The following is a 15,224-nucleotide window of genomic DNA, read 5'->3' on the forward strand; positions in this document are numbered from 1 at the left end:
TCCTATTTTTAAATCATAAGTATTCTAAAGTGCTAATAAATATGAATGATAAACAAATGCTTTATGCGATGAATCTGGACATTATGACTAAGTGTGCTGCATCATGTACTTGAAATGACACTGGTATGCCATGTATACTGTGACACTGATCATAGTCATGTAGTAGTCATGATATATTTAGTGTGCAAGAACATGCACTAGTAACAACAGACAAGGTTACATACGGTATTAGACTACATGTTGAATAACATAATTTGCTTATACTGTACTAAAGTGTAATGGTGCAGATTATCATGCATTAGCACAAACACATATAGTGCTACAATGCCATGGTGTACGGTGTCAAATATTAACACCAATATAGCCCTGTGTACTGATAATGTCACTGCTAGTCTATATAATTATGATAATTATAGCAGATACTGCCAAGTGTCATCAATGACATGGCAGGTCTGGGTGTGGTTATGAACTTCTCTAATAGCCTACCCCAAAAGAGTGAGCAAAGAAGGCTGCAGTTTCACCATAGGCAGAACTTTCAACCTTTCTAAATACCCTACAATTCCATAATTAATCTTACTATATGAAAAGATACATGATAAGGCTCAAAATGAAAATGCCTGTTACAATTATTACAGTAAAATACCACTACAGGTAACTTTCTCTAGCTCACTCACTCTGCACAGAAATGATAAACAAAAGCATCTGGCAGCCAAGTGCTGTGACATCATGTAGTCTGCAGAGTATTACGTCCTGCACAGCTGATATATTCAAAATCCAACTTAATACCCCCCACCCTCACCATCTTAATCCCTTCAATCTGAGGACATATTTTTGTAGCTTATTCTTGTTGCCACTGAACAATTTTACTTAACTCAGAACACCCTAGCAGTGTAAGGTATAAAGAAAGCTATGTCTTACCAATCAAGCCTGAAGACTTTCTAAGCTGAACAGAAGCATTTGAAAGTAACAAAATATGAAATACACCATCAGGGTGAAGGCGTCAAACATATCTTTCATGCATCCCCGATAACCTGGAACACTGTGAACCCAAAAGATACTACTGTAGCTACAAATTTATAACAGAGCATATATGGTGCAATGAATAGCAATCATTTAGTATGAAGTCATGTGTAAGTAATATATGGTGCAATGAATAGCAATCATTTAGTATGAAGTCATGTGTAAGTAAAGACATGGATTTCTATGTTACATATAGTAATCAAATACTGTTGTGGCCCCAGGCTCATCTGAACATGAACCCAGTGGACTGCTGGCTGAAGCTGCCTTCCGTAGTCCACCATCCTCCTATCTTAGGGGTAGGAAAAGCTCAACCACTCAGTCACATCAGTACCACCACATAAAGGCATCCTTGTCAAGCACCAAAGTAAAAGAATAGTGCTGGGATACAATACTTTCAATTAGAAAAGCAACAACAAATCACTGCAGTGTCATGAGCTATAAGTTAAAGTTGGATTTAAAGTTCTGAAAATTTAATATAACACTAAAATCCTCCCTGCTAAGGATTACACATAAAACATTCACCACCTTCGTAGACAGTGATTAAATTATTCAAGCTTTTTGTATGATTACTCCAAGAACTTACTAAAAACCTTAAAAGCTTAAAGAAGAATTCTTGATATGACCACTGGGCAAGACTGAGGGAATGTAATTAGGGTATGTGAGAAACACGACTAACATCATTCAACCTGAGCAAATTGGCTACAAAGTTTAAACAGTCTTAAGGCATATATGATAAAATTAAAATTTACATGAAAATTAAAGTATTAATACTTCAAGGCATCTTCAAAGTGAACTGAGCTTTGGTAGAGGAGAAAATAAATTCTTCTCTCCTTATCACTATTATCAACCATCTTCACAGCCAGTTAAGCACATTTTACTTCACTTTAGCCTTAACACATGAACACTGTAACTGTAACAAAACTGCCTCTGATGACCCAAATCAAAGGGGGGGAGGGGATCTAAGACTAGGCTACTGCAGGTCAGATCACTGAAACTAAAGGAGACCCCTATCATCCCACGCAGTGTCTACACGACAGAAGGAAAAGGTTGCAGCCACCTCTTGGATCTGAAATAAGGAAAACAACCACCTGGCCACAGACCTCAAACAGCCACCACCATGCAACAGAAGCATCTAGGCTGTAGTGAACACACAAGCACAGTTCTTGAAAATGTCTTAACATTTATAAAGATGGAAGGCTTGTATTACCCCTCATGCCAAAATATGACAAGCTACTTCTACAGTATATGGTACAAGAGATATCAATACAGATAGTAGTAATATCAAACACGAAGTTCTTCAATGGAATTATTTATGCACTAATCAAGGGAAGTAATATTGCTGCTCAAGCACTGTGCCTAGGTTAAATATCATACCATGGTTTTAAACACACAGAATGCACATCCATGTGTGCATGCACACACACACACGCACACACACACACACACACACACACACACATACACACTAGGAATACCAAGAAAACTGTCTCAGAGTTTCATAAAATTTTAAATAATTAAAACTGATAATGAAAAACACTCACAAGAAATACAAGGCACAAACACTCACAAGACAATGCAAAGAAGATAAACAAAGCAATGGAACAGCTGATAGAACACTGATCAGGTCCATATCAGATTCAGTGAAATCATCAAACTAAATCTACAACGACAGCTTCCCAATCATTCATAACACTAAAATCTACATCACTTGGTAGCAATGACCTAAAAGGAAGCACTCTTTCTTTATGCTATGACAGTATAATCATCCTGCTGATGCCTTGCTATCCTATAAGCTTGGGTTGCTTTTGGTTGCATGTACAACAACTCGTCTTTGCTTATCTGTAACAGTTCACTTAAATCTTACTTATCATTGTAAAACTAACTTCACATCTATTCTCACGTCTTCTTCCAGCTTCAATATTCAACATGACACTGCCCTGATTCCACCAGCCTACTCTATACAGTGATTTACAATTATCTTTACACTTCATCCAGTTTCTTTACATGTTTGCTCACTTTTTCCTGTTCATTGACTGCTCTTCTTATGACGCGCTGAATAATATTACTCCTCCTTAACAAAGCCTGCATGCTTCCTCTTGATACGAGCATAAGGCCCAATGGCAGGGTCAGTGATGAAGTGGTAGAGCACACGTACCCAAGAGTCATGTTGGGGTAGATCATCATAGAATTCAGGAGCCAGTGCCTTTACCTGGTGGCAGACAAAGGTGAAACTAACAAACCAATAAATACCTAATTACTGCAAGTATCTATTACCAGATATGTACTGTACCTTAGATGTTCGACCAGAGGATCAATTAGCAAAAAATAAAGAAAACATAATTCATGGAGCTGGAGCAGCTTAAAGATAATATTCACTGGGATGTGCTAAGGATGATAACAAGGAAAAATTGCACTTCAATATGGAAAAATTCCTTGAATACAAGTATACCTTTCTACTTGTGTATGGCAGTAGTGACTGATACAGCAAAAAGGCTTTTTCTGGCGACTGATGGCACAAACCAGGATATAATGGTTTAACATTTTCTCAGTCTCCAGATGAAAGTTTGCATCCAATAAACACTTAATATCTTGGCCCATTGGACTCGAGGCTACCTACAACATAATAAATGATTGCCACAGCCTTAAAATAGCATTAACTCTTTGTAATTAGCTCAGTAGCAAGTATGTGCTCAGTCTCAGCATGATATGGTATGCCAAGTACCCTAAATGTTTTGACTTTTTGCACTACGTAGTCATCAGAAGGTTGTGCTACAAGCAGTAAGTGAATGGTGTGCACCTCTATCAATCATATATTACTGTTAAAAAGGGTAATTACAGAACTCCATTAAAAAGGGAATACCAAAAAATTCCTACCTGTGGTAGTCTGCTCCCTGGGACGTAAGGGAAATCATGGTGTTCATTGTGGTAGCCCACGTTAAAGGTGAGGTAGTTAAGAGGGCCATAGTAACTGTAAGTCTCATAGCCATGCTGGAACATGTAGTGTTCTGAGATGAAGTGTCCAGCCACAGGGTGTAGCCCCATTGCCAACAGCGAACCCCCCGCGAGGTATAACAGGCATCGTACTAGGAGTAAGGCAAGAGTACATATTAATTACTATGAAGCCTTGAATATCATAAAAATCACCAAAAATACCAACACACTTTCTAATACAGCCATCTCATCCACTCTGTTCAATTCCAAAACCATCTACAACACTGTGACACTTTTACATACATACGGAGCATAATAATGACGCCATCTATCATCCTAAGGAATCCCCATGATGCGGTTGGCCACAGCAGAACTGATATTTTCTATGAACTGGAAGCTAAACTAAGTGCCAAAATCAGCTAATTACTTCCCAACAATTGCTGGAAGTTGTAGGGAAAAAAGAAATCTGAAATGTGCAATAAGATCTGTAACAATGTGAAAGTGTCAGCTTTGACTTTCACTCTATGTAGTCACTCAGAATGATCCATCCATCCATCCAGTAACTGTACTTGTGGATGAATGTTCCCTATCTGAGTAATGACTAAGTAACTAGTTTCCAGGCCTGCAGCTACATTTTACTCTCATAGTACCTCTCAGGGTCAATGGCAGCCATCCATTTATTACTTGGTCATGTTTTAGTAAAGTAAAACATAAAGCTATTCTGATGACAAACTACAGCAGAAATTTTCTGTGTGGCTCAGCTAAGGTGGACTAAAAACTGGTAAGAGCTTAAGTGATGAAGAGAGGCATAAGGGTGACAATAAATGAAAAAAGAAAGCAGGAGTGTACCAGTTCCCCTTATCTGAAGTAGGTTCATTATTAAGGTGTTAATTAATTACACATTTTCTTGACTTTGAGTGATATGGTGCTTTAACCCTTCAGTCATTTAACAGAAGCACATTTCACTCAAAGCTGTCACTTACATCCTAGACTTTAAATGAGGTATGAAAGTACGTTAACCTCCTCTGCCTCACCTAATACCACCCTACATTCATTCATTTGGAACCATTAATTTGGCAGTATTGAAAAGTGGATGGTGAGCTGAGTGAGTTCTTTGATCTCAATGTGGGACTGAAACAGGGGTGTGTGATGTCTCCATGGCTGTTTAATATATACATGGATGGGGTTTTACTGTAAAGGAGGTGCAGGGTAGGGCAGTGGATGTGGGGGTGGCTCTAATGAATGAGGGTGAGATTTGGAAGCTTCCGGTGTTGCTGTTTGCTGATGATACAGTACTTTTGAGTGAAGATGAATGAGAGTTGCAAGGCTTGGTGAATGAATTTGGGACAGTGTGTAGGAGGAGGAATCTGAAAGTTCATGTAAACAAAAGTAAAGTTATGGTGTTTGAGAGGAATGAAGTCACAGTGTGCAGTGAGGTTGGATGGTGAGGATATGGAGAATGTGAGTGCATTCAAGTACCTAGGTAGTGTGATGAGTAAGGATGGAACTTTGGGGGATGAAGTGCGTGAAAGGGTACAGCAGGGAAGGAAGGTCGTTGGTACACTGAAAGCAGTGATGAGAAATAGGGAGGTGAGTATGGAAGTTAAGAAGTCACTGCATGATAGTATTGTGATCCCTATCCTGACGTATGGAAGCGAGGCATGGACCTTGCAAGAGGGGAACAAGTCAAGAGTGAGAGCAGTGGAAATGAGTTACTTGAGAGGAGCATGTGGAGTGACATGGAGGGACAGGTTGACGAATGAAGAAGTGAAGGAACGATGTGGGGTGGATGTGGTTGAGAAGATTAGGAGAAATACACTGAGGTGGTTTGGACATGTGGAGAGAATGGAGAATGAAAGACTGACTAAGAGGGTGTATGTAGGTGAGGTGGAGGGAGGAAGAGGGAGAGGTAGATCGAGGATGAGGTGGAGTTGAGAGGTATATGAGGGAGGGGGGGGGGTGAGTTGGGGAGAGGGTAGTCAAATGGTGGGTGACAGAGCGACTTGGAGGCGTTTTGTCTGCGGCCACCCGTTGCGGGATTAGGGCGTCGGGCTATAGATAGATAGATAGATAGAAAAGTATTCTATATAATATTGAGTTTGCAGCAGCATCTGTGACAGCTACTCTCCACCCTACCTTTTGTTTGTTCAACCTCCCCACACTTCTATTCAGGCACTATCTCCAGTACAAAGTTTACTGGAATGTCTTTACTGCAGCTCTACCCCGATGACCTGATTAATTTGGACTGATAACTGTCGTTACATCAGATAAACTAAGTGATTAATGACTACCACAACTGAATAAAATCCAAAACAGTAGACTATTACCAGCATGTATTTTAACTGACCACCAGCAGAAAACTTTGAATGTAATGAACACACCTGTTAAATACCATACACCTAGCTATAGGATATATTTTTCTCATCTCAGTTTTCCAGCATCCATGGAGTGAACTGATGTTCCCTCGCAGTGGACAGCACACCATAACAGCGAGGCACGGGGAGGATTTGGGAGGTTTGGTTCCTAGATGATTGTTGTATTTGCTTTTCTCCTCCCAGTTAACACGGGCACCATAGCAGGCTCCACACCACATCATTTTTTGGTAATATGGTACCACCCAATGCTGTAAATGCCTTCCTGGGTTAAAGGCAACCATGAGGATTGTCATTCAGTGACGAGCCACGTGCAGTAGAAAGAAGAGCACTAAAAAGTGACAGGAAGGTAAGAGAGAAGTAGGAAGAAAGGAGGGCTGACAAAGAAACAATGATTAAGGTGAGGGAAGAAGAAGGCAGCACTACATCAAGCGAATGGATGATGAGAACCCCCACCTACTACCTGAAATCCAGTGTAAATTACAGAAGCACTGCACAGTTAAGTTCCACTGGTACCCCCAGCTGAAAGTCTCAGCTGTGCCAGGTATGGAAAAAGCTGTGATATTTTGGAGCACATCCCTGACCTATGATGAGGACTGCCTGTCTAATTAAATTTGTATGCATTACGCTCAGCCTGTTCATCACCAACACACTCCTTAAAAAAATCTCCTCACTTACCACCAAAGTAGTAGCAAATTATGACATTAAACACCATCTGTACAGTTGTGTTGATGATCTCCAGGAGTGTAGGAGTCTTAGGATAAGTCACCAAGGGCCGAAAAGCATAAAAGAGAGGTTGCAGGAACATCCACACCATCTTGCCAAATGTGGTGCAAAACAAATGAGCTTCAGTGGCTGTTGGTATGTCTGTGTCAAGCTTCTCATCTCCCTGGAACTAAAGAGGGAAAAAGAACTCATGTTATCAGTACACAAAGTGTGACTTTCGCACAGCAGCCAGAAGGAATATAGGCCTTTATAATGGCTTTCCTATACAGCTACTGTATTGCATGTTTTTTCTGTAGCAGAATACTCTGGCAGAAGCAATTAATGGTGTTATCTTTGAGAGAGAGACCTCACCATCTACTGTATTATACATGAAAAGATAACAGGCAAGGACAAAACTGGTACAAGATACTGTACAGTAATACTTGCATACACACATACCTTATGATGTTCTAAATGATAGCCCTTGAAGGATACCGAGAAGGGAAGGATGATTGGGAAGTTGGCAAACATCCCAAGGATTCTGTTGGCCAGGGGTCGTGAGTGACCAAATGCAAGGTTGTGAGAGATTTCGTGAATTGCTGGAAAATAATAAGTGGGATGTACATTAATGAATGTATGCTTTACATGCACGTATTGTACACAAACACAAAAACAAATGCATAATAAATACGGTATATCTGTACTTAGATTATAAAAACATGCGGAAACAACATATAAATTTTAAAATATACAAGTACATGATTTTGGAACAATGTAAAATCTTCCATGAACTGCATGCTTCACTTGAATAACTAAAGACAACTGTTGGGGGCACATAAACACTGAATAACCAGTACAGTAAAAAATTAAGATCTCTAAAAGTTTAGAAAATATGAAAATTAAATAATGTCTATCTCATTTACCAATGTCTGATGACTTTGTTCAACAATGGCAAGATCCCTCTTCTTCTAAAGGATTAGAATTACAGTATATACTAGAAGACTTTTTATATTTTTCACTTTATATAAAAGATCACATATCTATATCCAACTAGAACAGTTCTATGTATACTGGAAGTTCTGTTGTGCCATATATTGCAACAGTTGGCATTAAGATGTTAAGAGTTTTGCAATTAAATTTCCATCTAAAGCAGTGATCCCAGTTTGCAGCACCTATACAACCAAGCTTTGCTGCCAAGGATGCAGTGTCCAACTTTGACTAAGCTCTCTCTTGATCTGACCTCAAAGTTCATTCTATCTCCCTCAGGGACTGTCAGAAAAGATGGTTCAAAGTCTTTACAACCTCTACCTTGGAAGATCCCATTCTCTTATTTACTTCTGGTTATCATAATATGTATCCAGTTCTAATACTGTTTAGCTTTTCTGAATATCAAATCTAGTTATTTTTCAATGCTCTTTTAATTACTCCTGGTTACCATTATATGTATCCAATTCACGTACTGTGTGGCTTTTCTGACTATCAAATCTAGTTATTTTCAATGCTCTTTGAATTTAGCCCGACTTCTAGGAAGCTTGTTATTCAACTCACTTTTTAAAACTGCATTTCTCAACATCATACCTAACAGACCCCATTTCCACTCTAAGGTCTATAGAGCCAGAAAAATGACTACTTGTGCTTACCTCTTGATCCTTCTAACTAGAAGGCTTAATCAAGCTGTGCCTGTAGTGTTCAGCCCAGTACCTTTTCTAAGTTACTATTCTACCTAAGCCTCAAATACCACTTGTGACACTGGGGTGGAGTCTGTTAATTCCCACAACTCTGATTCTACTCCCCACCCTGGATTTGACAGATGTTAGCCAGGTTTGCTATATAATTTCATGTTCTGTACTCTGGTGACACCTGCATTTTTTTTTTTTTCCACTGTGTAAAAAATCCACTCACTCATAATGCTGCTCCCAGATTACTGTCCTTTCCTATCTTCCTTCCTTCTTTCCTCCCTTCCTCTTCTGTCTATGGGTGACTCTAAGTGACAAGCCAATTGGTCTCCTGTACACCAGGAAACCATTTACAGTACTATGCTGGGTGGTAACCATAAAACCAAACTATGGCACCTGGTGATTCAGTGGGTAATGAAGGCACTCCAATCGGACTGAGCCTGTGAAGGTTTATATCCAAGGGATGGCTGGGGTTTACTGCACACGTAATGCCACTCAGGGATGAATGAGGCTGGTCATTCTCATCTTAATGTCAGGACCAACTTGCCTAGCCCTGAGCTACTGCACTCCTTATGGGGCAACACAGAATTAGATAAAGATGATGATGATGTAAAAATTAAGCAAAATTAGCCTTCCCCTTTTCAGAATCCCTCTTCCAGTCTCACAGATTACTGGAGTTTGACTTACAAGAGGTTGATTTTCACCTGTGCAAGTAACTCCTACAACTGAGTCAGTAGGATGGGCACCAAGCAGTTCTCCTGGACTATGTTCAATGTCAAATGGGGATGGACATTCCTAAGGCTACAGGAGAATCTATATTCTTTCGTATGTTCTCACATATTTGCCCTCTGTCAAGGTTCTCGCAATGACATACTGCATACAGATTATTTAACTCACAAAAACAATCACTCCAAACAATTTCCACAGTTTGAAAATGTACGGTAGAGCTGCTCTCCCATGCCAGGCATGTACAGTACGGGTGCTACAATGCATACATAACGTAGCTGTTTCCACTTACGGCAGTACAGCACCTCCTAGTCTCCACATCAAGGTTTGTCTGCCCTCATACTTCCTCCACTTATTTATAGGCATTATACCCACAGACCAGTAAATTAACAGATTCTAGCATAAAGCTCTGATTGCTGGCTTGAAGGGTGTTGTGACATCTGCCTGCCCTCCTTGATCTTGATCTCCCTTCCTGCCTTTATGCTTCTTTCATCTCTCCATATTCTTTGTAGATGGGCATATTTGATGGTTTGAGAAATCTATGAACAGCACAATGCACCAGCTGTACATGATGATGATGCACTCATTAACAATTCACAGGGATTAGGCTTGAGGGTACATTAAAAGCCTCTGATGATACATTTTTTTTACTAAGGTTGCTCTTCTCTACTGACCCAGTCAGGACACGGAGCCTGTATTACATCAAGCATTGACTATGTAGCATTTGAAGCGCTACACCATTCAAGCCATCAAACTGAGGGTTTTATTCTAAAACCTACAACTTTAAATAGTCAGACTACCACTAAACAGTCAGACTACCACTAAACAATGTTGCTCAGTGAAAAAGTTAGGAGAGACTTTTTATGGTTATGGTGTTAGAAACTAACTAAAAACATTCGTGGTTATCAAAATACATAAGGAAAATAGACAATACAATAAACCCTTCATATGCTGAACTACAGTATATGGGTCTCTAGGGTAGTTCGACTTCCTGAATTTTCCAACTATCTCTATCGATCTATCTACTGCCTAATGCCTCAATCATGTATGGGGTGGCCACAAACAAACTGCCTCCATGTCGCCCTGTCCAATGCCACTTCATTGCCTTGCTCTCAGCTCACACATCCCTCTCTCATATACCTCTCCACTCCATCTCTCCATATCATCCTCGGCCTCCCCCCCCCCCTCCACCTCACTTGCATACACACTGCATTTCCCAACTAACCAGAAGTAATTGTAAAAGTACCTATACTATATGACCCCCCCAATAATTGCAAATCATGCGATTACCTGCTTATTAACAATACACTAAAGAAGCATTTATAAGGCAATAAAAACAAACAATAAAAACAAACTGGTGCATGTCATAAGCTAGGCTAGGATACGAGGCTGCACAGATGGAAAGGTACAACAATCACTTAATTATGTAAAGATCTGCACTTACTTACATCATTTTTACAATCAATTAAACTAAAATGCAACACTTGGAATATAATAAACTAAAATGTAGCACTTGGAAAACAAGAACCTAATATGTAACCCTTTAAATAAACACTGTCACACCTCGGTCATAGTTCAACTTACCAGAAATTTCACCTTCTGCAGAGTCGACTTATTGAGGTTTTACTGAACTGTATAATCAAAGTACCGTATGTAACCTGTGTAATGGCTGACATATCTTCCTGAGTACAACAATATTTAAGGAAGCAAAAAGGGTTGTTAGTGAGACTGTGTTGTACTGACAATGCAAATCAAGTGTCATGAGTGCCATATGGCAAGACACTGAAGGGTGATGAACAATTTGTGGCAATTAAGCAGCACATCAGTTACTTACCAAGCATGAGAGAGTGATTGATGGTACCTCCAACTGCATAAGACAGTATAAGGACCCATGGCCATGCCAGCTCACGCACCACAAACAGCGATGCTATTTGGAAGGTCACCAAGAACAAGACCCACCATTTCAATCGGGGATCATGGCCAAAAAGCTCCTTGATTTCTGGGTGCTTCTCTGTAAGGTGAGAGAGAAATATTTTAGAAAGGACCAACATTAAGTTGGGGAAGTATTAAGGAAAATGAGGAATGGGCAGATACTGTAGTCACACTGCTATATTTAGTAGTTATCTAGACTTGTGGCATATTACATTCACTGTAAACAGCAACCACCATTCTCCAACTCTGATCTTCTTCAGCAGCCCATGATGGTTCTTAGTTAAATCATTACTTAATTATATTTAGCTTGGGAGACCTCCCATGCCAGAGTGCCAGAAACAATCACCATTAGCCTAACCTGATCAGTGATAATTTTTGTCAACATTAACCTCCTCAGTGACTACTTTTGTTTTGTATTCAAGAAACAGCCATATGACTTTATTCAGCTTGAGAAACCCCTACAAAAGGATTAAGTTTCATTACAAACTGCGGTATAACTTTAGAAGTAACCAGCATCTATGTAAGATGATGATCATTTCAGCTGGTGTTGTTCTGTTGGTTATACCAGTCAGAATAATTGAATCCCCTTGTTTTAGTGGGAAGTAGGTTTAGGGTGATTGTATAATTCATGAGGGTACAGTATGTGATGTGAAAGAAGAGAGCTATAGAATGTTGATGAGAGAGGATCATATGATTCACTGAGCACTGTATAGCCTACTAATTGGTATATCTTAGGTAAAAGAGTTACAGTACTGGTATGTTGATGAGTAACAGTACAGTACCTTCAGTGCAATGATCAGAGAGGATCATGTGATTCATTGAGGGTAGGCCTGTCATATGTGATGTGAAAGAGATACCTACAGAACGCTGATGAGAGAGTAGGAAGAGGCAGAGGAGTGAATGAGGGAGATACATACAGTAGCAGTTTGGGTAAATTTTTAGAAGTAACCAACGTTTTCTTTTATTATTATTTTTATGTTTTCCAATGCAAAATACTGTGTTTTAATTAGATTTGACCTTCATTTTGGGGGGAAAGTCCCCCTTTTGGAATTCTGAGTAAGATTTCCAAAAGTGGGTTTATCCCCCAAAATCAAGATCAAAATTAATTAAAAACACACTATTTTGCATTAAACTAACCCAAACTAACCTAACCTAACGTAGGCCTAACCTAGGGCCTGACATAGACCGAGTGCACACACCTGCACCAGCCAATATGGCGTGACATTCATCTGCTACTGAACGATAGCCTAACCTAAGCCACTATATGACTACCCCCTTCAAAATCTGCTCCCCCAACTCAAACTAGGCTTAAAAGGTAAGTCTTAGAATAGTTTGGGGACGTAATATAATGAAAATTGGTAACATTGGTTACTTCTAAAGTTATACCGATGTTATGGTGAGGAGTAGATTGAAATGGTTTGGGCATGTGGAGATGATGGAGGATGGCAAATGGGTGCAGAAAGTGAGAAATGTGAATGCTGGGTTGTGAGGCAGAAAAAAAAAAAAAAAAGCTGGAATGAGGTCACAGTGCAACCTCAGAGATAATGGACTGGATAAGGAGGCTGCCAGAGATCAAGCAGTGTGGAAAGCCACCATTAGGTAACCATGGCTGATGCATAAAAGCATGTTGGAGGCTTTATAAATGATACAAACCTCAACACTATCAACATTCATGTCCTGCTTATATGTGGGCACCCCAACTGGCAAACAAAACATGACAGTACCGTACTGCAAACTTTACCCCTCACATACCTCTCCCACTCTCAAACACTCCACTTGGGAAGAAATCTGTCCAGAGTTCTACTTGGGTACCTCATTCATTCAGGAACGTCTAGCCCAACAATGCACACGCACCCTTATTAGCTAATGCTAGGTCTCGAGGATGCCAAGGTAATGCTAAAGGATATACCAGTATGAGCATATACAGTAAGCCTCATTTATCTATTGCCAGATGCCTTAATCCCATAAGGGGTGGCCACAAACAAATTGCCTCCATGAAGCCCTGTCCCCTCTCATCCATGTGGCTAGCAATCAGCTTAGTTAGGTTATGCTGGGGCTGGCTTTACAATGTCTTAATTCCTCTTCAATGGACAACTTCTCAGGTTAAGATCTAAGGATGCCATGGTCAGGACCAAATATACAGGCATAAAGATTAGAATTAAACTATGGATACTTAAAGCTGGCACAGGTTTCCAAGTTTTAGGGGTTTTCCTTTACAATCCCCCACATACTTATGTACTTTAAATGCTCTCTCTGCCAAAGCTTTTTCAGTGATGCTGTATCTTTGAAAAGCCATGATGTCAACATCTGTTATGCCAATGGTGTGCAATAAGCTACTACTGATCCAAGTGACATTAGCTGTGGAAAGGTATGGGCAAGAATGTTTATAATACACTTGTTCCAAAACTATGATGCAGTAGCCTATAGATCTACAAGGAGGACTTGCCAGGTGGTCTGCTCCACTTTAATAAATACAATCACCAGGTGGCAATCACAGCACAACTTTTGGTCATAACCTAAATATAATCCTAGTGTCCGAATCACCCTTTTGAGGTATATTTGGACATGTTACCAATTTAATAATGGGACCGATACGAAATAAGTTTACATCAAAGAAGGAGCACTAGTAAGTCATGCTGGAGAACACCACCAAAAACAACGACTCAAAAAAGGCCGATCAAATTTCATGGTTCAGCATTGACTTTTCCGGTCACACCCAAAAATACTTAAATCACGGGCCCAGCTCGGCCATCCCTCGCACCTTACGTCACCGCCCCGCATCGTCTACCTCAGCACACGTTTCACTCTTCACTGCCACTGAGTCACTAAAACTCCCTTCCGTGTGTAACTTTATCTCTGTTACGATTTATCACTGTATGGACGCTGAGCTATGAGGATTATTATCGCAAATCCACTGAAGTAAAGTTACGTAAAACCCGGCGTTTGGCAACTTCACACATCTAGGTTACGAGTAAAATTGTTACATGCAATTAAATAAAATGTCACTGTGACCTTACTTAAAATTTCTTTCCTTCTGGTTGCATGAGGTTCTGCCGTATAAGACCACTCAAAATCCGTTCTTGACACATGTTGGCCCATGGCTAGTGCTGGTAATGAATACGCGGATGCCGACCCACCCCTATCACAGTTCCACCAGCACTGAGGTGAGGCAAGGCTGCGGCGCAGTGTTGCTAGGTTCTTGTTCTTGGGTGATGTTAGCGCCCAATCTTCCCGAAATTGCGCCCAAAAAGCGCCCAAACTTCCTTTAGCCCAAGCACAGTCGTGATTAATAGTTCTCTGACAGTATTTGTTCTTATTGCGATTTTAGCCTGCATTTGGACTTCTGGCTGCAGCACCGTTAATCACCACAGCACAACCTTCTTATTCTGCAGTCATAGAAAAATAAAGAAAATTAGGTTGCCAATACAGTCAATACACTAAGCACCAGTCATAATGACCAGCTGTACCTCCCCTGCATCTATCTCGTTGTCTGAAGCCCTCACACCCTTTACCACACATGTCAAGCCAGCCCTGACCCCATAATAACTAACGACGCAAAGTTCTCTCCCTCTACCCCATCCCCTTCTGTACGCTCTCTCTCTCTCTCTCTCTCTCTCTCTCTCTCTCTCTCTCTCTCTCTCTCTCGTCTGAAGCCCTCACATCCTTCACCACACCTGTCAAGCCAGCCCTGATCCCATAATAACGACGCAAAGTTCTCTCTCCCTCTACCCTATCCCCTTCTCTACTCTCTCTCTCTCTCTCACCGAGTTTGAAGTCCACCACTGTCTCCACTCGTCTTCTTATCCCCTACCCTTCCCCGAACTGCGATTATCGCCTTGTCAAGTCTTCACAAATGCCGCCC

At 40.4% G+C, this 15,224-nt stretch overlaps 1 protein-coding gene across 1 annotated transcript; it reads right to left on the bottom strand.

Annotated features, from left to right (window-relative positions):
• Positions 1–2,496: 2,496 nt before the first annotated feature.
• On the bottom strand, positions 2,497–14,504 carry ifc (delta4-sphingolipid-FADS-like protein ifc). Its single transcript, XM_080283835.1, has 6 exons — positions 14,380–14,504; positions 11,265–11,441; positions 7,488–7,627; positions 7,002–7,218; positions 3,895–4,103; positions 2,497–3,229 (listed from the first exon to the last, which is right to left on the bottom strand). Exons 1-6 carry the CDS (start codon positions 14,459–14,461, stop codon positions 3,083–3,085), a joined length of 972 nt encoding a protein of 323 aa, XP_080139961.1. The 5' UTR covers positions 14,462–14,504; the 3' UTR covers positions 2,497–3,082.
• Positions 14,505–15,224: the final 720 nt, after the last annotated feature.

This window comes from Coenobita brevimanus, chromosome 98 (genome assembly GCF_032717465.1).
Source record: "Coenobita brevimanus isolate Jiangsu-jjx chromosome 98, ASM3271746v2, whole genome shotgun sequence".
Taxonomy (NCBI): Eukaryota; Metazoa; Arthropoda; class Malacostraca; order Decapoda; family Coenobitidae; genus Coenobita; species Coenobita brevimanus.